General features: G+C 41.8%; 1 protein-coding gene across 1 annotated transcript in view; it reads left to right on the plus strand.

Annotated features, from left to right (window-relative positions):
* Positions 1-25,075, plus strand: part of TAF3 (TATA-box binding protein associated factor 3) — a 118,223-nt gene extending 93,148 nt beyond the window's left edge. The window contains exons 3-7 of the mRNA XM_056573258.1: positions 168-1,945; positions 5,093-5,178; positions 18,422-18,674; positions 22,076-22,182; positions 24,123-25,075. Of these exons, the coding sequence (XP_056429233.1) occupies positions 168-1,945; positions 5,093-5,178; positions 18,422-18,674; positions 22,076-22,182; positions 24,123-24,234 (2,336 nt within the window). The 3' untranslated portion in view covers positions 24,235-25,075. The remainder of the gene's footprint in view (positions 1-167; positions 1,946-5,092; positions 5,179-18,421; positions 18,675-22,075; positions 22,183-24,122) is intronic.
* Positions 25,076-27,140: the final 2,065 nt, after the last annotated feature.

Here is a 27,140-nt window from a genome sequence, read left to right on the forward strand (position 1 = left end):
TGGTGTAGAAGACAGAAAGAAGACCCTTGGAGTGGTGATGCGAGTATCCAGAAGATGAATAAAAAAAAATTTCTTTTTTTTTTTTTTTTTTCTACAGTTAAAACAGGTATTGTCATTGTCATTTTGTGGTTCTCATCATTCCAATAGTTTTCTTTCTTTCTTTACAGAGGAAGAGGAGGAGCAGGTACCGACAGATGGCGGGACTTCAGCAGAAGCTATGCAAGTTCCTCTTGAGGAAGGAGAGATGGAAGAAGATGAAGCTATTAATGATGAGAACTATTTAAGTAAAAGACCACTGGATAGTCCGGAAACCCTCGAAATGCCTTTTGCAAAACGGCAAAGATTGTGCAATAGTAAAGGAGATATTTTGGATGGAACTTTAGAACCACGAGAGCCACTTAGTTCTATAAATTCTCAAAAGGTTCCCCCTGTGCTTTCACCTACTCACATACAGGATAATTCTGATTTGTCTATTTCTTCTTCAGAACCAGTAATGCTTTCTCCTGTTAAACCTCAGACTCCTTCTAAACCTTTAGAATCTAAAGCCTTTTCCTCAAAAACAAAATCAAAAACTTCACCAGGACAAAAAACAAAATCTCCCAAATCCACTCCATTTACTACAGTTCTAGGCAGTCCTATGCGCTCACCTAAAAGTGCTGTAAAAGAGAAGAAGTCTCCTGGACGTGCCAAAAGTCCTAAGAGCCCTAAAAGTCCCAAAGCTTCTGCCCCTACTATCCAGCCAATTATTAAGTCAGAAACACCAAGCCGTACACCGCTAGCCGCATTAAGTGAAAAGATTGGAAGAGAGAATACTCAAGTAAAACACAATCAAGCATCACAGGATTCTGACAAACTAAACACTGAGAATCCATCCAAAAAACCATTGGTAGCTGATAATAATACGATTGAAGATTCCATTGATGCTGTTATTGCTCGAGCTTGTGCTGAACAAGAACCTGATCCATTTGAGTTTTCCTCAGGTTCTGAATCTGAGGGGGGTGATGTCTTCACTAGTCCGAAGAGACTCACTATAGCAGAACCTGCTACTCCTAAGGTTTCAGTTGCAAACAGTATCCTTGTTAAAGCATGTAGCACCCCAATACCTGCTTCTGGAGGCACATCCAGTTCTGATGTGTCATGGACAATGGATGACTCTATAAATGAGGTAATTCGAAAGGTTAACCAAGAAACTCCACCTAGTGTGTCAATTGCTCAGCCATGCTTTTCTTCTCCTTCTGCATCTCCTCCAACTCCAGAACCACTTGTCAAAACTTTTGAGGACAAGTCTAAACTAACTTCACCAGTTGAGTCAAAGAAAAAGGCAAAGAAAGAACTGAAAACAAAGATAAAGAAGAAAGATAAACAGAAGGACAAGGATAAAGGCAAGGAAAAAAATAAGGACAAAAACAAGGAAAAAGATAAAGATGGTATTAAAGATCCAAAACTTCAGTGGAAGGACATTCTCAAAGATGATGACGGTGAGATACATCGGCTCAAGTCAAAGGATCTAAATGATTCTGAACAGAAGCCAAAGCAAAAAGAGAACAGTGGGAAGAAAGAAAAAGAAAAACATAAAGATAAGAAAAAAGATAAAGAAAAGGGTAAAAAGGATAAAGAAAAGAAAGAGAAGGGAAAAGAGAAAAACAAAGAAGAAAAGCTCAAGAATGCTCCACCAACTCCTGTTGTATTAGCACCTAAAGACATATCATTGCCAATTATTAGTACTCCCAGTGCAGTAAGACTGCCTTCCTTGATGCCTTCTTTGTCACCACTGGTTCCAGAAAAAATACCCGAAGAACGAGAGAAAACAAAAGAGAAAGACAAGAAAAAGGAGAAAAAAGAAAAGAAGAAAAAGAAGGACAAGGAGAAAGTAAAGGAGAAGGAAAAAGAGAAAAAGGATAAGGAGAAGAAAGAGAAAGATAAAGAAAAACACAAACATGACAAAGTAAGCTTTCTTGCCTATATTGTGTTCTAAAGCTGGCCGAGCTAGCCAATCTTCACAAGATCAGTTGACCATTTAAGGTTTATAGGGCCTTCCAAATAGTAGATAAGTGTTGGGCAGTTTAAACATTCACAGTCCATTTGTTAATCTGGCAGTTAAGTTGTGGCCACAGGTGTCTGGCAGCATCTTTCTCCCGTAGGGTACATTCACACTGCAGAATTCCCGTGGAATTCCATGAGTAGATTTCTGCGAGTGAAAAATTCCACACAGTGAACTTTACCATCAGTCTTTGTGCAGAATTCCTTGAGCTTTACATAGCCGTCAGTGGTGACGGAACAGTCCCGCACGGTCCTACCACTAAAGTATTTTCGTTGGCGGCCGCCAGACGGAATCTCCTCTTACGGAATTGTGTGAGCGGGAATTCCACAGTGTGAACATACCCTTATGGTTATACGTGCATGCACAAAATCCACTGAAGATGTACTTAGGCATCAGAAGAAAGAGCTATTGGTTTGACAAACATTTGTCAGACAGCTATCTAAAATGTATCGCCAGCTTGTGTGTCGGTGACCAGACCATGCAGGCACTTATGGATAACAGTTCGGATTGAACCAAATATTGCCTGAACAAAATGGAACCTTACATTGTTCTTTGTGTATGTGACTTGGCCTTTTTATGATATATATTAAAGTGTAGAAGACAAATGGAGAAACTCTGTAATAACAGATTAAATTGACAGGGCTGGTCACTAGACATCAGAAAGTCCCTACAAAAGAAGATAAACTCTAAAGCTTCCCAGCACAAAGAATTCCCATAATAAATGAAATAGTACAGCGAATAGCTGATAAGTGTGTCTTAAATCCACCTGACTCCTGCAACGAAGGATTTTAAACTGGTTCCCCTTTAAATTACTAGCATTTTGTGTGGCTTCTTTTGCTCTGCTGGGGTTTTAGGAGCAATATGGTGTTAAAGCTTTATCAGTTGGTGCCCCGAGGTATGTGGCAAAGCAGCTAAATCCTTGAAGATTAGCAAAAAATGCAGCATATGGCAGTAAAGGGTTTATAAGACTACCATTATTAGTTCAGGTGAAAGGAGAGTTGCTTATACATTAAACTGTACAAATCCACTAACAATGTATTTTAAGGCACTTACAAAGGGATGTTGTATTGCAATACTTTGCTTTTATGGCGATTTGGGAAGCTTAAAAGTGAAAACCCTCCCATCCTCAGTTTTGTGCTTTTACCCCAAAGGCTAGTTGTCCTTTTTAACTCATAATGTTCAAATTTTACTTCTGGTAAAAAGAAAAAAGGGGAAAAAAAACACTGGCATGGAAGTGCAGTTTGTGATAAAATAAAATTATAGTGAAGCCAAGCAATGATTGAATCTTAATGAAAACGGAGATAACACATTAACACAGTGGCAGCGCTAATGAAAATGTAAATGAGATTTTTGTTTTGTCTAAATGATTACATTGTCTTCCTTTTTTAATATCTCATCCAGTACCAGAGGGCCAGACTGCCCCACTGAGCAAGTCTTCCAGGTTGGGAGGAGTGTTGTCAGCCAATGGTCGCCCTCTCCAGCACGTTTGTCTGCTGGTGTACCATGCAGTCTAATGCTTCATGCAGAATATTTTTACTTTATATATAATGTAGCATACTTTCGTATAGATGTACCCTATGCTAGTGTTAAACTTGCAAATTACAGAGGGCTATTGATGAGCACTCTGAGTGTGGTTTACTAAAGCTGGAAAATAGTGCAGACTTTAACACAGATTCCTGATCTTTTTGCTTTGCTCTCAAAGTGACATCACAGCCGATTGATGTTTTAGGAGCCTTACCTCCCTTCTGGCCGTTAAAGGATTAGTCTAGTATAACAAAACTTATTTCCTATCGCCTTACAGGAGATTGTCGGGGGTTCGACTGAAGGGACTCCAACCACTCTTGTATATGAATGATCTGACCATTAATATGCCAGTATAATATATATATAAATATATATATATTATATTCCGAATGGAGATCTGCATTGAACCATGCATTAGCCGCACACAGCCCCATAATCAGAGTACACTGCAGTACTCCTTTAATACTATGGTTGGCCGATTTTAAACCCTGGTAAACCCCTAAAGGAAAATGGTCAGCCAGTTCATCCACACTAAACCTAATATACTGGGTTATAGTGTGGGTGAACTGGAGTCCAACGAGGGGTCACTTTAGTGTGTGTCCTGGCTGCTGAGTTCTCCCCGATAAAGTTCTGTTTGTCCTGGCTGTAGTAGCGCTTTGAAGGTGGTCCCCCAACGTCCATATTTCTTGGGGTACTGGAGGAATGGGCCTAAGCCCGCCTCTGTGGTTTGCATATTCATAATGTGAGTAGCTGTGTGTCCCCAGAGAGCGCTCTGCACAGTGTAACTGCTCATGCGCCAGGCCCTCGCTACACTGCGCAGAGCACTCTCCGGGGAGGCACAGCTCTCGCAGCATCAGGACCTGACAGCTGCGTAAAATCTTCAAGCGCATGCGCTCTGCAGACAGAGCGATGCACTACGGGGGGCATGTGAAGAAAATGAATATGCAAACCACAGAGGTGGGCTTAGGCCCATTCCTCCAGTACCCAAAGAAATATGGACGTTGGGGGACCACCTTCAAAGCGCTACTACAGCCAGGACAAACAGAACTTTAGTGTGTGCCCTGGCCGTTGAGTTCTCTCTCTCTAACCCGCCGCCCCCCCCCCCCCCACTTAAAGTGACCCCTTGTTTGACTCCAGTTCACTCACACTATCACCCAGTAAATTGGGTTTAGTGTAGATGAACTGGCTGACAGTTTTCCTTTTAAGCTAGTTTGTTGGTTTAAGGATTTAAAGGGTATAAAAAGTGGAGAAATGCGCTACTCACAGGTTTAGTATTGGGTTAAGTTCACATATTCATTTATTTTACAGTTGTGTTTTTTGCCGATTTTTACGGATGAAGATCCTCTGCTCGTGTAAAATAAAATATGTATGTTTTACGATGTTTGAGCTAAGCCTTATAGTTTATCGTTTGAACCTAATGGTGGTTGATACACACAGTTTGGGTTTTATATGTGATTAAAGAGATGATTTACAGCAGTGTTGTGAAATGTTGGTTTATCTCTTCTAAAAAAAAGCTTTTTATTTTAGCAGGCCAAAGTGGAGCTATCTCTTCCAGCTTCATCACCTGTGATCCCCCGACTGACACTAAGAGTTGGTGCAGGCCAAGATACAATGTAAGTGATAACCGCTAACCAATGGGACGTCTTATGTTGGGGGAAAAAAATAAAAAATAAATTCACAGCAAATTCACAGATATACAGATGTATGCGGAGCCAATGGACAAAAATTCACAGAAGAGTAAGATTAGCTCACTAAAACTTACCATTTAATAATAACAGCATAAAATAGTAGTCCTCAAGAAAATATAAATGAACACCAAAAATACACAATGGGTGTAATGCCAGGGCCATTAGCCAATGGCCCCAGTCAAATAGCGCGTTTCCTATAATTACAATAAGTGTCACCAGATAAGACACAAATAATGCAGTAATCAATCCCGACGCGTTTCCCCCCCCCCCCCCCCCCCCCTCCCATATGGATATTTAGGAGCAATGCGGGGTTCATCAGGGGAATGGATAGGAAACCAAAGAAATACTTGATACTCTGGCAATAAGTCTGTAAGTGCCAGCTGTATAAATGATAAACCGGTCCGATGGGGACCACTCACTCAGACCCACGGAAAGTAGTCCTCCTAGCCGAGACCCGGGATGAAGGTCCCAATTAGCGATGCCCGGTATAGGTAGCCAGTGACCAGATGCAAATCCCTCCTGGTCGGTGAATAAGTTTGATTCCCTCCAGACAGTAACAGCAATCTGCCCATAGGTACCACAGGAGTTTAAATGTACTGTTTGGGCGCGAATTACCACGTCCGCCCCTAGAGGGGAGGGGTCAAAAAATGTGTAATTCCTCCCCGCTCTCTCTATCCAGAGCAACGGCATACAAGTGCGCACAGCGCGTGCGCCAAATACAGGCGCAACGGCGCCTGGCTGTGTGTGCGGCTTACAATGTAAGGGAGGCTTCGGTGCCGGCGCATGCGCCGTACAATAATAACAAAGCCATGTGCTCCTAATGCGTGCGTATGAAACAGGCGCAGCAGCGCCTGGCGTGTGCGCGTACGGCTTACATGTGTATATAAAGCAGAGCGCCCCAATACACCCCGTTACAGCGCATGCGCCGTGCAATAACAACAAAGCCATGTGCTCAGTACTCTGTTTTCTGTATATTGAAACCAACGGCCATGCGCTAAGATAAAGCGCTTAGCGTGATTCTGAAAAATGTAAAGCGCAAGCGCCAGGCTGGTTATTAGTCAGAGCCAATGATGTGGCCTTCTTATTCCCCTTCTCTGTCCTCCCTTCATTGTTCTCTCACTCTGCCCACTCACTCACATTATTGCAAAAAATTGGTAGGGTACATCTGTACAACATTTCTGTAGGTTTTAAATAGGGTATATGGTTAGAGGTAGGTTCCAGGCGGGGTTGCCCTTTCTAGGGTGAGTGCTCTGCGTTAGACAGGCAGGTTGTCAGATGAGGGAGAGGTTCCTGGTGGGGTCGCCCTTCTTAGGGCGAGTGCTCCGCATATTAGGTAGGTAGGGTATTTTTGATAGGGTATTACCAGGGAGAGGATATACTCTACCCCCTACCTCATCTTGTGGTTCATAGCTATCGAGTAGTTTGCCATCATCAAAGCACATTATTCCTTTATCTTTTTAATTATCAAGAGTTCCGTTACCATAGTGCACATTGAGTGTATACCTTAGTTAAGCTTATTAATTTATCTATAATTTTTGTTTCATATCATTATGATATTTCCCATCCTTCATTTTTCTCCCTCCTTCATCTTTTTTATCCTCATCTTATTTCTACATCATTTATTACATTACCCGCCACGCTTACACTGGTCTGCTCAGACTACGCCCTCGCCTTTCCATCTTCTTTCCTCCCTACCATCCTTCATGTAAACCATTAACATACCTGTATTAACTCTTCATATCTTTGCAATCCTATGGGTGTCCCTACCTTTGTACGTTTAGTCCACCTAGCATTGTATCTTACCTTACTTTATTTGTCTTCTTTTTTTGTCCCTTCTGGCTACCTCCTTATTTATCACACTAATACAGTATTGGCAGCGCTAGGGTTAATATATCTTATTCTCATCATTCAGGCCATATTTGGCTCTGACTAATAACCAGCCTGGCGCTTGCGCTTTACATTTTTCAGAATCACGCAAAGCGCTTTATCTTAGTGCATGGCCGTTGGTGTCAATATACAGAAAACAGAATACTGAGCACATGGCTTTGTTGTTGTTGTACGGCGTATGCGCCGTACCGGAGTGTATTACGGCGCTCGGCTTTATATACACATGTAAGCCGTACGCACACACGCCACTGTTTCATACGCACACATTAGGAGCACATGGCTTTGTTATTGTTGTACGGCGCATGCGCCGGCACCGAAGCCTCCCTTACATTATAAGCCGCACACACAGCCGTGCGCCTTGCACCTGTGTTTGGCGCACACGCTGTGCGCACTTGTATGCCGTCGCTCTGGATATAGAGAGCGGGGAGGAATTACACATTTTTTGACCCCTCCCCTCTAGGGGCGGACATGGTAATTCGCGCCCAAACAGTATATTTAACCTCCGGTGGAACCTCTGGGCAGATTGCTGTTACTGTCTGGAGGGAATCACACTTATTCACCGACCAGGAGGGATTTGCATCTGGTCACTGGCTACCTATACTGTGCATCGCTAATTGGGACCTCCATCCCGGGTCTCGGCTAGGAGGACTACTTTCCGTGGGTCTGAGTGAGTGGTCCCTATCGGACTGGTTTATCATTTATACAGCTGGCACTTACAGACTTATTGCCAGAGTATCAAGTATTTCTTTGGTTTCCTATCCTTTCCCCTGATGAACCCCGCATTGCTCCTACTTACTCCTTGCTCCTACGATTACTGCATTATTTGTGTCTTATCTGGTGACACTTATTGTGATTATAGGAAACGCGCTATTTGACTGGGGCCATTGGCTAATGGCCCTGGCATTACACCCATTGTGTATTTTTGGTGTTTATTAATATTTTCTTGAGGACTACTATTTTATGCTGTTATTATTAAATGGTAAGTTTTAGTGAGCTAATCTTACTCTTCTGTGAATTGATGTCTTATGTTGGCTGTATTTCTAATGGTTGCCTTTAATGTTTCTGCCTCAAGTTTATATTAGTTCTGTGATGAACATTGCCTCAAAAGGACAACATTTTCAAGTTGCAGTGTCCCTGGGAACTAGTGAATAGTCCTGAATTTTCCAATGGAGGTTATGACAACAGGGCTAGAAAATCTTGAGAAAGCAGGTCAGAAAAAGCAGATGGCAGCTGCAAATCACAGTGTCTTGAAGAACACAGTTTCTTCTGGCTCCTTAACAAATGGCGAGAGTGTATAGTAAAAATAAAATGGGGTTCCTGGTATCTTACCAGACTTACTGTAAACTGATAGTGTTTTAAAGTTACAGCAGACTGTAAGGCTGATCTAAAGCTTTAATGCTCTATTAAATAAACATTTGACATGTAAAACATTTATATCAGGGTGACTATTATCAGGTTGTTGGATACAGCTGGGAAAAGCGCTCTGCAGCATGCTTCACTCCCCAACTCAACACTCAGTCCGACTAATCCATTATAATTCTATGGAGTTGTCTACTACAATGAGACTGACTAAGCACCGAGCCATGCACTTCACCAGGCCGTATCTAACTTTTAAAAGGGCTTCTCAGCATTGAGACACTGACATATTTTAACTTTTAATGTCTGTGCAACATTTCAAAAGTTTATTTAAATGGGCCACCGTAGAATAAATATACGGCGATGAATACAGAAGAAACTTTCCTTGTATAACAGTATGTTGTTTTTTTTTTTTTTTTAGCGACTCTTCTTGCAGGATTATCACCTTTTAATAAGCATCCAACACCACATGTTAAACCACTTCACATAGTGTAATAGTGTCATTTGGTGCCATATTCTTTTTGGTTTGGAAAAGTCATTTGTTTTGTGCCTTCCCGAGAACAAGTTTATGATGCAGTCTGTCTGATTTCAGCATACACTTTGCCATTAACAATAGCAGTATTTGCCAACATCCCAATTCTAAGGCTGCCACTGAAGTATTTCAGGGAAATTTACTGGATTCAATTCTAATGCAATTAGACCTCATTTGGTTCCCTAAATAAATAAAAGGTCAGTCTGCAAATGACGCTTATCTCTGGCCACAGCTTCCATAAATTGTGTTTTAATGTTTTTTCCCAGATCTTATCCATAATGGGTTAGGTGGTGTTACTTCATTTGGACTTAAAATATTTAAGCCTGCTTCTTAATGTATTATTTGAGCAGTGCATTACAGCATTTTCTCTGCAGTGTTATCAAGTCCCTGATCACTAATTGAGTTAATGCCATGAGGTGCTTAAGATACGGCATCTACTGGACACTGATGGACTTCATGAGGTGTGCAAAGAAGGTGCACACCTAATGGACATGAGAATTCACAAGCCAATTGCTGGTTACCTTTCCATTACTGTTAAATTGTACATTGCCCCCCGTAGATTGTAAAATACAGTGTTTTGGGTGAATGATTAACCTATGGGAATAGGCAATATTGTGAAACTGCATTTGCCTTGCTAATTCATTATTTGGTTCTCCACAGATGTTACATCACAACCCCTTCCTCATACTTTAGGCTACGTTTACATGGGGGGAATGTCCACATGGAAAATCTTCGTGCGGACATAGTGCTGGGCGATATACCGGTTCATACCAAATACCGTTTCTTTTATTCTGCACGATATGAATTTTTCTTATACCGCAATACCGGTCACTCCCGACCGGTATTATCAGCCGCAGCGCTGTCCCCCACATCGGGGAACTAATCATATGTGACCTGTGGGCGCTGCTCACCCTGTCCTCCTGTGAGCCGCCGGCGCTTCAAATTGAGTTGCATGCTGCGGTGCTGGAAATTAATACTAAAGGACATCTGTACTGATTAATTTTGCATATTCCTGTGCCCGGGCTGCAAAAGTAAACAAAATAATCTTTGACTCACCTTCCTACGTTCCCCCGTTGCTCCTGTATCAGCCTCACTGTCTTCATGCTGCTTTCTGGGGACTGGAACATCACAGAGCCGTCAGCATATCACCGGCCGCAGCGATGTCCCCGCCTCGGCCGGTGATAGGCTGAGCTCACTATCAAAGAGCCGGCCACATGACAGTGGGGGGGGGGGGGCAGGGAATACTGTTAAGTTATGGCGGTGCCGCGGTATTTAACGGTATTTTCCATTTACAACACCACCACCACGCTGGGGAACTAATAATATGTGACCCACGGGCGCTGCTCTGCTTCTCTAACCCCCCCACCCCCCAAATGAATTATCAGCTGCAGCGCTGTCCCCCACATGATAGGCTGACCGCACTGTCATGTAAGGCGCCGGCCAGCTCATTAAATACTGTGGAACCGCCATAACTTACAAAAATACAGTGATATGCATTTTGGTCATACCGCCCAGCACTATGCGGACATTCCCCTGACATGCCGGCTCTAGGACTGCTCAGAAATGCAGCGTCTCGTAGACTGCAATGCATTTCCCTGCAGAGTGCAGTGAAAAGAAATGTCCATTCTTTTTGCAGAAATGTCCATTCTTTTTGTTGTCATTGTGGATCTTTATAGAACCTTAGAAATGCAGCTTACTTCCTGTTTATAGGGAATTTATCACTTATATTTGTAGTAGTTAAAAATTCAGTGATACAAATTTTGCCTAATTGTTTGTTTTTCTTATTTGTAGATTTTTATTTATTTTTTACTTTATTTCTTTACGTTATTATGGAGAGGCCGTCTTGCCTGAGCTGCTTTTAATAATAGAGACATGCTTTACAGCATCCACAGAGACTATGGAAAACAATAGACTGGAGCTGACCCTGTTGACTTAAATGACAGCGTATTGTATGCATGGTCTACAATCTGTGCAGAGGTCATTGTGCAGAAGGAGGGAGGAGGTGGGCTGTGATCACCTATAGTAAGTGGCCTGGTCAAGTCTTATATTTCATAGTCTCGCCTGTGATAATGGTGAGACTTTGGAAAGGTTTATATTTAAATTTATATTTATTATAACAGGGAGAAAAAATAGCATCTCTCTGCTGACACATTCCCTTTAAGAAAGGCTGAAATAGAATTAATCCTGAAAGTTCTATCCTGTATTAATAAAAAAAGATAGCAGATTGAGAAGGTTTTCTGTCCTCCTTGTTTCTTACCATACAAATTTGAAGTGGCACACTCATGAACTCTGCAAGGTCCTCTTTGGACATCATAGGGTAATCTGGCTGCCAGGCTAACCATATCTGGCACTGCATCTTACCCCATCACTTGGAAAGTTTGACAAGAAACTCAACTGGTGGCTTGTGAGTCATTTTATGTTATGGGGTGTGCTAAATTAAGACAGTTGGGAATTTTTTTTTATTTTTTTTTAGGCATTTGAATTGCAACATTTTTACTTGGTCCCTCCCCCTCATGACATCACGCCCCACCCCCTCAATGCAAGTCTATGGGAGGGGGCGTGACAGCCATCACCCCCCCCCCCCTCCCATAGACTTGCATTGAGGGGAGGGGGCTATGATGTCACGAACTCCCGGCTCCAGCGTTCGAAACAGTTTGTTCTATATGCTGAGCAGCGGAGTACCCCTTTACTTGTTATATAAGGCACAGAATACAGCCTTAAGCAGTACAGTTTAGCTTATTATAAATAATACCGCATTATTACTACTTAAATTTTTTTTTATAATTGCTATTGTTATAAGTTACAGTAATATTAATGTTTTTTTTAATTAAAAAAAGTGTATAATGTTACTATAGTTGCTACCGCTATATTTGTATAATATTATTTTTATCATTATTCTTACTAGATATTGAATATAACTAAATCAGTCCTATGAGATAGGGTTGTGTGTTCTGGATAGGTGACATTTTGGTATATCTGTTCTTCTATACCCCTGTGCTTTACACACCTATGTGAACTTCCCCATTCTTCACACCTGCCCGGTTGTTCCGATGGCAGCCACTACAATGTTTGCATCCAGAAATAAAAGAATAGGGATCATTAGACTGCCCTCTATGGACATATCCCAGTTGCATTTGCCCTTCACCTTGGCTCTTTCAGCGTGTTTAGGCAAGGATGGGTGGCTTTTTATTGACTTGTCAAGCTGTTGGTTTGCATTCCAGCCCAAGCATTTCATGACCTAGTCCATTGAATCCACTGTTATGTGGTGGGGAAACAGGTAAAGGAATCCTGCTGAAAATCCCTCCTTCTGCACGTTTTTATGAATAAGGCCAGTGTGTGCAGCAGTTAGGGCAGCGTGACCAAATCCTCCCGAAAACGTAATGCTAGCAGCATGGGGCTATTGTGGGATGCAGCTGTGGGCGGTGTTGGTTACTCCGCTAGAGATTGCTCATTCAACAGAAGCCCATGAAGGAGAACCAAGAGTGGAATTAATTCAGGAGGAAGAAATGATACTGCAGGGAGAAGAATGTGGAAGAGTAAACCACTGTATGGGGAAAGTTAAACAATGGTTTGCTGGCAGGGACTGTCTGTGTTTATTGCTGTGCTAATGGGCCTCCAAATTATTTTACAATGTGGAATTTAGTGGTTTATTACTCAGAAATGAAAACTGTTAACAGCCAGATAGCCGCATTAAAGACTGCTGAGTGACTATGTAAAGCAAAACTGGTCGCTGTATACAAGACATAGCAGGAGAATACACTTTAAATAGGTACTCCGGTGGAATTTTTTTTTTAAATCAACTGGTGCCAGAAACTGGGTATTCCAGGATTTTTTTATTTGACTATGCTACAGGGGCTGTAAAGTTAGTGCAGTTCATAATATAGTGTCTGTACCTGTGTGTGACGGTTTTCTCACAATTCTTATGTAATTTTCACCCCAATATTTATTTTTACCAGCATACAAAATTACTGCTGTCTCGGATTTTTCCCAGGTTGCAATGTGGCTGAGACCTGACTGACTAGTCAGCTGATGACAGGGAGCCTGTCTGCTTCAATGGGTGGAGGGATCAATCTGCAACTAATGCAACAGCTGTAGGAACCCTGATTGAAAACCACAGGTCTTTTGTTTCAATGGGTGGGGTGGCTGATGTGTGAGAGGGAGAAAAATGGCATTGTGGGATTTGTAGTAAAAAAAAAACAAAAGTCAAACAGGAAATACAAGTTGACAAAAAGCTATCCATAGTATTATGGTAATCTCACAACATAGCCATTTAGCCCCAAGACAAGCGCAGATCCTTCCTAAGCATGTCCATTACTGTCTGCCAGGTACGTACTAAAATCACCTTATGGTGGATAACCCCTTTTAACAGATTTGTAAATGTTAGTACTCTCTGTTGACACCTCTGTCCGTGTCCGGAATTGTACAGCGCAGGAGAAAATCCCCATTGCAAACCTATGCTGCTCTGGACAGTTCCTGACACGGACAGAGGTGTCAGCAGAGAGCACTGTGGACAAAACAAATAAATGTAAAAAGAAAACAATTTCCTCTGTAGCATACAGCTGCTAAAAAGTACTGGAAGGATACATTTTTATTTTTTTTATTTATTTTTTAATGAAAGTAATTTAGTCATTTACAAATCTTTTTAACTGTCTGGCACCGGTTGATTTAAAAAAAAAAAAAAATTAAAAATTCCCAGCAGAGTACCTCTTTAACCCATTAGGCCAAGGGCTTTTCTAAATGTAACCAGTTATAAATCTGAGGCTTTAATAGAAATGTGGGAATTCAGTGAGATCTCTGATTTCTGCTTTGCATTTTATGCTAATACTGGCTCGGTGTGAAAGGGTCTGCTGCAGGTAGCAAGGAGCTGAAGGCATTTTTGTCTTCTATGGCTACAAACCCCCAGAAGTTATTAATGTAGCATTCTCCAGAAAGCAAGCGCCACAGGGATTGAAATATAATTACTGCAAATAAACAGACTGTCTAATAACGCCACTGTGTATCCGTCCCTGGGATGACAGATCGCGGTCATGTGCTCTTCCCGCAGCCATATTTCACATTTAATGCTCTGGGGAGAAAGTGAAGTGTTAGGCGTGCAGCACATCTGTGTTGTCTCTTTCCAGGCTGGAGTCATAATCATTATTATTATAAATTAGTTAGTGATTCACCTGTAATACTGCATTGGATATGACTCTTTTGTGCACATATTTTGTTTCTCTTCCTAATGAGAATTTGTACTTAAAAAAACAAACAAACAGAAAATTATTAGAAAACGGGAATTCTTATTTTACACTAATATGCGTAAAATCTATTCTGGGACATTGGATACCACCCTCTCTCCCTTATTGCCTAGTGATAAACCAACAATCTTGATAAATCAATGATCTTCCATAATTACCCAACACCACCACAAGAAATCTCCGCTTCCACATTGGACAGTGGGATTAAAGGGAATCTGTCATTGGTGTCACTTGCACTAACCTGTTAGTACAGGCTTTAAGTGTGGGTGACACTGATGATAATACTTGCCTATGCCAATCCGTGTCCCTTTTATCCTCCTTATTTAGGCAGCAGGCTTGGCGCACTGGCAGCCCTTCAGGAGTACACTGACATCACTGCTGTAGCTTCCTCACTTGGCCAGCTGCGGCAGGCTTGAAGAAGCAGCAGCAGTGATGTCGGCGTGCTCCTGGAGGGTCACCTGTGCACCAAGTCTGCTACCCAAATAGGGAGGATAACGGGCAAACAGGGCCATAGATCTAGGATAGTATCATTATCATCAGCGTCATCCCACACTACATGCCTGTAGACCAGTGTTTCCCAACCAGTGTGCCTCCAGCTGTGGAAAAACTGCAACTCCCAGCATGCTGGAAGTTGTAGTTTTGCCACAGCTTGGAGGCACAATGGTTGAAAAGCACTGCTGTAGACTGATAACAGATTCCCTTTAAAGGGGTACTCCGGTGAAAACCTTTTTTCTTTTAAATCAACTGGTGGCAGAAAGTTAAACATATTTGTAAATTACTTCTATTAAAAAATCTTAATCCTTCCTGTACTTATTAGCTGCTGAATACTACAGAGGAAATTCTTTTCTTTTTGGAATGCTCTCTGATGACATCACGAGCACAGTTCTCTGCTGACGTTATTATAATAATAACAATAATGCTTTATTTATTGTTGTCCTTAGTGGGATTTGAACCCAAGTTCCCAGCACTGCAAGGCAGCAGTGCTAACCACCGAGCCACCATGCGGCCCTTAGCATACATCTTCTATACATCTGCTATGCATCTGCTATGCATGGTTGCTAAAATGGACAGAGATGTCAGCAGAGAGCACTGTGCTCGTGAGGTCATCAGTGTTCCAAAAAGAGAGGAATTTCCTCAGTAGCATTCAGCAGCTAATAAGTACTGGAAGGATTAAGATTTTTTAATAGAAGTAATTTACAAATATGTTTAACTTTCTGCCACCAGTTGATTTAAAAGAAAAAAGGTTTTCACCGGAGTACCCCTTTAAAGGGAACCAGTAATGGTTTTCATGCTGCCTGAATGACAAGTCTTGATTGAAAGGTCTCCCCCTGTTAGGGTATAGAAAGAGATCTATCAGACCACTCCAATGACTTGTCGTTTGAGCATCATGAGAGTTGACTGGTTTCCTTTTTAAGGGTATGTTCACACTCCGGAATTCCGCGAGCAGAATCCTGCGGTCTGAACTTAACATTAGTGTGAATGGGTCTCTGAGAGACCCGTTCACACTGCGGAATTTCAGCGGCGGACAATTCCGCCGCTGAAATTGTTCCGCGCAAAGAAAGAACATGTTCATTCTCTGCGCGGAAGTCCGCGAGCACTGCATAGCAGTCAATGGTGACGGCGCAGTGCCGCGCGGTCCTACCGCCGGCAGCCAGTCTGAATCTCCGCTCGCTGAATTCAGGGAGCGGAGATTCCGTTCACACTCTGTAGTGTGAACATACCCTAAGACTAAATCCTTTATTTCTAAACCATAAACCTATTCTAAAACATTAAGAAGCCATTTATTTGGTGGCTGCAGCTTGGTTCTATGACTGAAGACGAGCCCCTAATAATGGCCGCTCCAGTTACTGTAAAATCGCTTTTAGCTACTATATTATTGGAAATCCAGGAATGTCATTTTGATAGTTTGGGAGAACATGAAGGACTATTCATGGTGCATGGAACCTGGTGTAAACTATACTTGACACTACTAAGGAAGAGGGCAGGAAGCGTTTTAACTGCTGAGGTTACACTATTTAGGAATTTGTTTAGCTGCCAGCCAAAGCTTCTCAATTGAGGAAGGAAGTATTGAATTAGCAAATATTTGTAATGTCTTTAATGTAGGAAACTGAACGACTTGGACACCCCTTCATCTTAAAGATAAAAGTTATCAGCACTAAAGTGGGCCTCTATTAGTGTTCATTTGGGAAGTTCCCACATTAAAGACTCCAGTGTATTCAGGATTTCTGCCTGTGCAGTATATATTCCATGTATGTGTAATGCAGGTTTGATTTAGAGAGAACCTCTTAACAAGACACTAAAGTGTTAATCTGTAAATGTTAAAGGGGTACTCCACTGGAAAGCATTTTTTATTAAATCAACTGGTGGCAGAAAGTTAAACAGATTTGTAAATTACTTCTATTAAAAAATCTTAATCCTTCCAGTACTTATCAGCTGCCGTATGATCCACAGGAAGTTCTTTTCTTTTTGAATTTCCTTTCTGCCTGACCACAGTGCTTTCTGCTGACACCTTTTAGGAACTGTCCAGAGGTGTCAGCAGAGAGCACTGTGGTCAGGCAGAAAGGAAATTCAAAAAGAAAAGAACTTCCTGTGGATCATACAGCAGCTGAGAACTACTGGAAGGATTAAGATTTTTTAATAGAAGAAATTTATAAATCTGTTTAACTTTCTAGTACCAGTTGATTTAAAAAAAAAAAAGAATTTTTTTTTCAGTGGAGTACCCCTTAAGTCCTTTAAACTTTATGGGGGAAAAGAAAGGAGTCTACAGTGTTCACTTTTGTTTGATCTCGACATACAGTACATAGGATAATATTAGATAATAAATCAGTTATCATATCTGCTGTGCATGGCCTAATGGTATAAAAAAGCCACACTGTAACTGCTTAAGTGAAGGATCTTATGTCTTCCCTAGTTTAAGTAATATAAATAATTGGAGCTATTTTTTTTTATAGTCAGAGCCAAGATTTTTAAAGGAAATCTGTCAGTAGTATCACCCGCATTAAAGCTGTCACACAGGCTTATAGTGCGGGTGATGCTGATGAAAACAATACTCACGGCGTCCAGATTCGCCCAGCCGTTCCGCCGCAATTCACCTTTTTCTTTTTATGCCAATGAGGGCCTTGGGGCATGGCTGGAGCTCCGAACCGAGCTAGAGGCACGCTGACGTCATCTTCGCCTGACTGGCGCTCCGCCTGGCTCATCAATATTCATAACCCCCCTCCCTGCTCTTTCCCCCCGTGTTAGTGTTCCGCGCGTGCGCCGCTTCCTGGGTACTCCCGGACGAGTGTTACTGCTGACAGATTTCCTTTAAGGCATTCATAATGTGTGATATTTTTTTTTTTTGGTACCATTTACACTGATAAATTAACAAAATGTAGACTTTGGTGTACGGTCTCAAGTTGCAGCTACTGCATGTGGACCAAACAATGTCCACATGCATTGGCCAGTGGCTGCATGATCGGCAAGATGTTTGGCTTTTTGCGACCATGTGTGGGCACAGTGACACCTGCATGCGTTAGCGGACTATATGTACCATCTGGGACTCTTGTTATTAGACCAGTGATTCCCAACCAGAGTGCCTCCAGATGTGGCAAAACTACAATTCTCAGCATGCCAGGACAGCAAAAAGCTGTCCAGGCATACTGGGAGTTGTAGTTTTGCAACATCTGGAGGCACCCTGGTTGGGAAACACTGTATTAGGCAGCCAACTGAGGCCTTCTGAGACCACATAGTAGTGTCATCTCCTTTATGCTTTCCTCCCTAAAAGCAACATGCCGTAGTGACAGAACTGACTATGCTGTAGATTGGCCAGACATGCATTTTATTTGTGGCAGCACACTGCAAGCTCTGAGAGGCAGAAGTCAGACTTCTTGGTGGGCAGTGGAATCCTTTCAGTCCCCATCTTGTGAATACATGTGGTCACCTCATACATCACAGCATAGCCTGGCCAAACTACTGCATGCTCGCACATAAGAGACACTGCTGATATCTGCACCCTGGCACTACTGCACTCTATGGAAAGGGAAGAATAAAGTTCACAACAGGTTCCTTTGTCTTGTACTGTATTAAATTTGACAAGCCATGATCTTTCATTTAACTGACCATTTTGTGTTTTATTTTTTTATTTACATTTTTTTTTAACTCTCTCCCTCCTCAGTGTTATCAGCAAAGTTGTTTCTGCTCCTGAAGTCAAAGCGGCTCCTCCACCATCTTTGCCTAAATCTCCTCCACCTGCCCCGTCTCCAGCTCCTGCTCCAGTTCTTGTGGTCCCACCTCCTGTTCAGGCAGCTCCCATACCAGCGGCAGCTTCGCCAGCTCCAAATCCAGCTCCCCCTGCCACTGCACCAAATACTGGCAACTCTAAAACACCGTATAGAACTGTTGTTACAGAGACGGTCAGTACATATGTGGTAAGTGTATTGCTGCTTCTTTTTACTGGACTCATAGCTAGGTGTATATTTTATGCCTTCTGTTCATGGGATTAAGCATTTGCCTCCAAAAGCTTATCTTCCGACCATAAATTTACAAAGGGTTATCGGAGCATGTTAATTTTTTTTTATATATTGTTTTGGCTGCAAAAAAAAAAACCTGCTCTCCTACCTTGGTAACATGCACCTCTTGGTGTAAAATCATCCGGTCCCCCACTACTTCCTAATTTTAAAATTGACTTTTCTCAGTAATAATGTCCTCTCTAACAGGTGGGAAACCAGTGATTGGCTAAAAAGGCCATTCAATTATAAACATGTATATACCCGGATAACCCCTTTAACAGAAGAGCCAAGAAATATTATCGTGGGGCAATTAAATTGTTCTACTTAAAATTTCTACCATTAATGTGAAAGGAAAAGTGAAAGGAAGGAATATGGAATTGGACTATAATTGGATGACATGCTGACCAGTTATGAGCATGTTTATTTAAAGGGTACCTTTCATCAAAAAAAACTTTTGATATATTATAGATTAATGTATGCAGAATATCTTTCTAATAGCATGTTATTAAAAAAAAAATGTTTCTATTTCATTTTCAACTTTGAAAAAAATGACCACTAGGGGTCCTGGCTGCAAGCCTTTATTTTTTTATTTTTTTATAATAGATTTCAGACTCATGCTGGATTCCTTAATCTCAGACTGCAGCCGGGACACAGACAAGCTCAGCACTGCTCCCTGCCTGTGAATCAGACAGACAGGAGCCAGCACTGTGCTCATAGCACAGCAGGGAATACTCCTGACTATGCCTTACTGCATGCTCTAATTCATATTACTATCTGAGCTCTGATCTTTCTTCTCTCTGCACATGCATTTGTAAACAGAGGGGAGAAGATTCGGAGCTGCCAGCTGCTGTGTTCACAGCCTCTATGCTGGGCCACACCCCTTCCTCTCTCACACTAGGATGGCTGAATGAGCAGCCAAGAAGACAATAAATCGGGTAGAAAGGGGGTTTTGAATTAAAAGAAACACCGGGATAGTGTTAAGGACAGATGGGGGGGGGGGGAGGGAGAGATTAGGGAGAGTTTAGATCATGATAGGTACTCTTTAATACAGACTTTATTTTTTAGTGCAGGTTAGTGTAATACACCAAGATTGCTATAAACTATCATGGGATTCTAAATAGATGTGAATACGGGTGACGTAGGCCATGGATTACAAGTATGCTGGTTTCAGCTCTGATGCTTGCCCATGACAAGTAGAAGGCGTCCCAGCATTCATCTTCTGTTACCATACTGGAAATGATAATTCTAGGCGGCAGAGCGCTTTCTAGCTGAATAGACTTACTCAATTATCCAGAGGGAACCGGGCTCGTTCTCTGGTTTTGTTTCACTTGGATTTTAATGTAGAGTGACAGAGATGTCATAAAGTAAATGGAAAGTTACTGAGTAACAACATGTTCTACTTTTGATCTTATCAGCAAGTTGAACTGGAGAGTTTGGCTAATAAGTAAAGATGCATAAAACGTAGCCATACACTGCTGTGTGTATGTAGTGGGGGGGGGGGGGACTTCTGTATGTCTAGGCATTAATCTTGGGTCCTCTGTGCTCTACAAATATCTGTTAGGTTACTCTAAGGTGAAATTCAGGTTCTTCATGTTCTGTACTCCAATAAAATACTGTCATGCATCTATCGGGGGTCTGGGTTCAGAGAGGTAATACATTTTAAGACTTTTGTCATGAAAGTCAGAGGATTTCTTGTTAGATGCAGGACAAGCTAGAGTAGTAGAGCTTCTAGAAACTTGGCTTGTCCATGGAGCAGCTCACAAGAAGAAACCTGCTAACTCACTGAAGCTCCCTTTCACATGTTGTAGCTGCTGTTTTACAAATTGTTTAGCATGCTGTATATTTACATTAGAACCCTTTAATTCCTTACGGACCACCATTATGCCTTTTTATGCTGAGCACACACGACTCTTTCATTCTCTGGGACCTTAGTATTTTATACAGCAATATAGAGAATAGGCAAGCACTCACCGCAGCAGACGTCTATCTGTACAGGATACCGGATCCACGGGGAGGCATAACCAGACAGTGTGCAGCGTCAGAGCCTCTAAGCGTTCCACACGGTCTGGTTATGCCTCCCCGTGGATCCTGTACAGATAGTCTGCTGCAGTGAGTGCATGCCTATACTCTATACAGTGGTCCCTCAACATACGATGGTAATCCGTTCCAAATGAACCATCATTTGTTGAAACCATCGTATGTTGAGGGATCCGTGCAATGTAAAGTATAGGACAGTGGTCTCCAACCTGTGGACCTCCAGATGTTGCAAAACTACAACTCCCAGCATGCAGTTGACTGTCCGGGCATGCTGGGAGTTGTAGTTTTGCAACATCTGGAGGTCCGCAGGTTGAAGACCACTGGTATTGGAGGTTATACTCACGTGTCCCCGCCGCTCCAGACAGTCACCGCTTGTCACTGCTGCCCTGGATGTCGCCCTCCATCGATTTTGCCGTGTTCCCGACGCTCCGGGAAGGTCTCTGCTGCCTGGGAACGTTGCTCTCAGTCACCGCCATCACGTCGCTACGCACGCCGCTCCTATTGGATGACGGGACGGCGTGCGCGGCAACGCGATGACGACGAAGGAGAGCGCCGGCGATGCAGGGAACCCAAAGAGGACGCGCCAGAGCCCTGAGGACAAGTGAATGATCATCAGCGGACCACACGGGGCACCGTAAATGGCAATCTGGCGGCAGCTGAAGCAGTCTGCGCTGCTGGATAGCCGTTTATGTGATGGCCCCGACATACAAAAGCATCGTATGTTGATTCTGCCTTCAACATGCGATGGCCTCTGAGAGGCCATCGTATGTTGAAATGATCTTATGTTGGGGCCATCGTAGGTCGGGGGGGTCACTGTATACTGTTTTGGAGATGTGACTTCTGTACTATGAAAGTATAGTATCCCACGATCGTCAATACTTTTTATGTCAGACTACTGTCGCTCATGCTTACAAAGTGGATGTAGCTAGAGATGAGCGAACTTACAGTAAATTCGATTCGTCACGAACTTCTCGGCTCGGCAGTTGATGACTTAGCCTGCATAAATTAGTTCAGCTTTCAGGTGCTCCGGTGGGCTGGAAAAGGTGGATACAGTCCTAGGAGACTCTTTCCTAGGACTGTATCCACCTTTTCCAGCCCATTGGAGCACCTGAAGGCTGAACTAATTTACGCAGGATAAGTCAGCAACCGCCGAGCCGAAAAGTTCGTGACGAATCGAATTTACTGTAAGTTCGCTCATCTCTAGATGTAGCTAGCAATCGAGATTCTAGGTGCCCTCCCCCCTTCAACTCTGTGTGTTTATACGATTTCTGATGTTTTTGCAGATTCGCGATGAATGGGGTAACCAGATATGGATCTGTCCGGGTTGTAATAAACAAGATGACGGCAGTCCAATGATTGGATGTGATGGATGCGATGACTGGTATCATTGGTAAGCTGATCATATGTTCCTTACAGGAAATGATTTAATGCTTTTTAGCATTTGAGTCTTGACATGACATCATGTGTGTTGGGGGAAAAATAAATAACCAGACATCAAAGGGGCTGTCCAAATAACAATACGTGGGTGGACTTATTCACTTGGAACATGATGTGTTACTGAATCACACGGGAAACTTTCCTCACGGCTGTGTCCTTATAAGTTGCTAGAAATCTTCTTCTCTACTTTAAAAATCGGACACTTTTTTAGTAGCTGTGTGGTATGTCCTGCTATGAAATTCAAGCTTTAATTTAGTTAATAATATATTTTCACTCAACTGGTTGAGTATTAATTAAATATTGCTCCACATATGCGTAAATCTCCCAAGTAAAGAGCTTGTTCAGAGGAGAGATACCTGAAAATCTCTGGGTCAGACTTTGCATTTCTAAACACATTGCTTATTTTCCACCTTTAAATATACTGATAATGGTCAGCCAGCTAAGAGGCTTTGTTTATCTGCACTGTGCAAAACTGAAGTAATACTGATTGACAGGAAACCTCAATTTAAGATTGAGCAGAGATCAGCCGCAGCCTATATTATCACTGCATTTAGCACAGGGTAATGTGCTGTTGTGGAGCATTACTCTTTTTAAATACCATTTTATTAATAAGCCTTGAGGAATCTTTTGTTAGAATATATATATTATTATTTTTTCTTTTTTTTTTTTTATACAGGTTATCCATAGTCATGTTAAGGGTTTTCTTTTTTTCCTATACGCATCTACTGGTTCAAAGGTTCAGCCAGTTGTCAGTGCTATATGTCCCTGTTAACTACAATAAGAACAGCATTTTTGGAATTCATCAAAAGTTACAATTCAGCAATTTGTTCAGAACCTCAGCTGGTAGTTGTCAGATTTGACAGGAAGAAAAGTTAATCTTACAGCACTATTGTCCCCTTTTTAAAACAATTGAACCCAATGGATCCCATTATAATTCAGTGTAATCCATCTATTGCACTATTGGAGTCTGTCTGTTTTTGACACTGTCCTCATGGTCTACAGAAACCATGATGATGGTTGTGTGAACAGAGCCTTAGGTTTAAATGATCTGAATTACTCTCAGCATCTGTGTATGAATACATCGGGCTTCTGTGCATGTAGCACTAACTTGTTATGAAGATTGGTAGTAGGGATCGACCGATATTGATTTTTTAGCGCCGATAATATGTTAACTTTGAGGCCGATAGCCGATAACTTATACCAATATTCCGGTATAAGTTATCAGCTATTAAACCCCCCACCCCACCCCCGGCCCCACAGAGGCCGCTGCAGAACAATGATTTAAAGTGGGCGCTTTAAATCAATGAACTGCAGCGGCTTTTGCAGTAGCCACCCGCTACTCTCCCCCTGCCTGTCCTGGGGTCCTCCCTAGTCCATCCATTGCCTCCCCCATCCCCGGTTTTATAATTACCTGTTCCCGGGGTCCGCGCTACTTCTGGCTCCAGCGGCATTCTGAGCTGTCACTGTGCGCACTGACGGTGACGACGCGTTGAGGACAGCAATAGTGCAGGACGTCGCAGAAGCCAGAAGTAGCACGGGCCCCGGGAACAGGTAATTATAAAACCGGGGATGGGGAGGCAATGGGGCGGGGCATTATCGGCAAGGTAATTGCCGATACCGATAATGTAAAAAATCGTGAATTTCAGCCGATAATATCGGCCAAACCGATCGGTCGATCGCTAATTGGTAGTGTCTGAGTATAGCATTGACGGGGTAGTCTCTTCCAGGGATCGTTCAGCTTGTCGAAGTTGCTTCTTGACTGGTAAATGTTGATGCATCTCTGGACCTTCAGTATGTTTGATATGTGCATTATGGTTATGACTGCTCGATTCTTTACATTTAGATGTCTATTTTCACTTTTTTTTCTTCTTCTTCAATCTATTTCCTTTCCAGGCCTTGTGTTGGATTAACAGCAGAGCCAGAAGAAGAGGAGTGGTATTGTAGAAAGTGTGTCAACAAAAAGAAAGATAAAAAGCACAAAAAAAGGAAGCACAAAGCTCACTGAGACTTCCAGGGACCATTTCTTGACTCTTGTGCTTCATTTAATAAAGGAGCTAATGGTTTAGTCGTGCTTACTTTTTGTGGGTTGCACTGTGAAGCAAACAAGTAGTAAGCCTAAGAAGGAAATCCAGGACCTCCACGTGAAGCTCCACCAGAAGACAAGGAGAGACAGTGCGCTACGACCTCTCTCCAGTCTCCACGCCAGTGCTTTTTCCTGTATGATAGATGTACTTTGTCTTCACAAGTTAAACTTGTAGCCTATTTGATAAATCTGTTAAATCTAGTGAATGATTTTAAAAAAGACTCTAAGGGACTGTGCCCATTTCGCTTTCAACATATTTGCTGTACTGGATAATAGTTGTATGAAAATCGGTTCTATTCCTGTACCAATATACGTGTCAAGGTCATATTTTGTTATAAAAATATATAAATCATCATTTTCCATTTTGTGTTTCTTTTTTTTTTTTGCTTTATATAAATAAATGATTCTTGCTTTGTGAAATATATATATATATATTTTTAAAGAAATGTTTCTATTCTCTCCACTTCTTTCCTAGCCATTTTCATTGATATTTGTAATATATTTTAGATTTGTTTTTGGTCTTACATTTTTTTTTAACCTAAACAGTGTGCACACACTTGGCATTTATTGGTTTCATAGTCCCTTAGGCTTTTGCACTGAATTGTGTGCAGATTCCCAGTTAGAAGATGAGCAGAAAATATTTGTGTGAATCCAAACTATGTCCTATTGTGTCAGCTTATTTTACATTGCATCTTAAAGCAGCACTGCTTATTTGTTTTTCATCTGAAAATATGTTTTGTATATATTAAAGGTGTGTCTGAAATATTGTTTGCTGTCATTCTTATGTTGTAATTAGGTTACTTTGTTAGAAGTGTTGAACAAGAAATTGACAAACATATGGCATTACCTAGTTCACATTAAAGCCCATAGGTTTTGTGTAGAGCATATGTTTCCCACCCTCATAAGTGTCCATTATAACTGGACAAAATGTTAAAGGGGTACTCCAGTGGGGGGGGGGGGAAAAATTCTAATCAACTGGTGCCAGAAAGTTACAGATTTGTAAAGGACTTCTATTTAAAAATCTTAATCCTTCCAGTACTTATCAGCTGCTGTATACTACAGAGAAAATTGGTGAAGTTATTTCCAGTCTGACCACAGTGCTCTCTGCTGACGTCTCCGTCCGTGTAAGGAACTGTCCAGAGCAGGAGAGGTTTTCTATGGGGATTTGCTGCTAATCTGTACTTTTCCTGACACGGAGCACTGTTGTCAGACTGGAAAGAACTACACAATTTTCTCTGTAGTATACAGCAGCTGATAAGTACTGGAAGGATTAAGATTTGGGAATAGAAGTAATTTACAAATCTGTTTAAAGAGGTTATCCAGGAAAAAACTTTTTTTTATATATATATATATATATATATATATATATATATCTATCTATATCTATCTCAACTGGCTCCAGAAAGTTAAACAGATTTGTAAATTACGTCTATTAAAAAATCTTAATCCTTTCAGTACTTATGAGCTTCTGAAGTTAAGTTTGTTCTTTTCTGTCTAGGTGCTCTCTGATGACACATGTCTCAGGAACCGCCCAGTTTAGAAGAGGTTTGCTATGGGGATTGGCTTCTAAACTGGGCGGTTCCCGGTATCATCAGAGAGCATCAGAAAAGAACAACCTTAACTTCAGAAGCTCATAAGTACTGAAAGGATTAAGATTCTTTAATAGAAGTAATTTACAAATCTGTTTAACTTTCTGGAGCCAGTTGATATATAAAAAACATTTTTTTTCCTGGATAACCCCTTTAACTTTCTGGCACCAGTTGATTTGAAAACATATTTGTTTTCTACTTGTTTCCACCAGAGTTCCCCTTTAAGTGCTATAACAAGACTTGGAGTGTGTGCACACATGGCAGATTTGTTGTCAGAAACTTCTATGACTTAAAGTGAATCTATCCCTTAAATTTTTTTTACTGATTAGAGCTTAATACTTAAACATGTATTTTTTTTCTGTTTCTTTGTTTTTTGTACATTAATATGGGGTCTGCCATCTTGCTTGAGCATTTTTTTTACAGGGAAGGGGGATGCTGATCTGTGAACAACAGCTATTGTTTTACCTCTAGTAACGAACCTATTTATCAGCAATGCCACAATTGGTTCCCTTCAAAATATAAACACCAACAAAAGAAAACATGATTGGTTCTGTTGTTGGTGTTTATAACAGCTATTGTTTGTACCTCTGTTATCTGTATAGTAATGTCACCATTTACTGGACTCCCTATTCTGTTCAGAGTACTACCCAGCAGTGCCTTTGTTATCACAGACCTAAACCTCAGCTTAGTTTTAGGCCTCGTGGCAAGATTCGGACAGAAGCAAACGCCCGACATCCCCACCAATCAACTGTTCAGTGCCTTGCCCTACACAGTGAGCAGGGCCTGAAGCCAGAGCCATGTTTTTGTGTTTTGTGGTAGCACTGGGAAACTGTTGTTAAGCACCCACTGAAGTAAATGGTAAACCCCATTTAAAGGGGTAGTCTGGAAAAAATATATGAAAAGTTATGCTTTTTGTAATATATTTAAATTATCTGTGGTGTAAACTTTCTCCCTTTCACTATATGCTCACGATCCCCAGGAAGCTTTTATTGTTCTGCTGGTTTCTTTTTCATGTCATTGGCACTCTGCTCACGCTACCTTTCCCTCTCCTTTTTCACAGAGGACATGTCATCACTCTCCTGTACTTAAATATTTAGGCCAACCCTCTGAGCTTGAAGTCAGCTGCCTCAGCCTTGGTAAGAGCACTATATCACTCTGACAGCGTTACAGATGATTCCACTGCTAGATGGATGCGCCAGAGCAGTGTAAACAGGCTGCTCTGAAGTACCGTGCGGATGG

This window comes from Hyla sarda, chromosome 4 (genome assembly GCF_029499605.1).
Source record: "Hyla sarda isolate aHylSar1 chromosome 4, aHylSar1.hap1, whole genome shotgun sequence".
Taxonomy (NCBI): Eukaryota; Metazoa; Chordata; class Amphibia; order Anura; family Hylidae; genus Hyla; species Hyla sarda.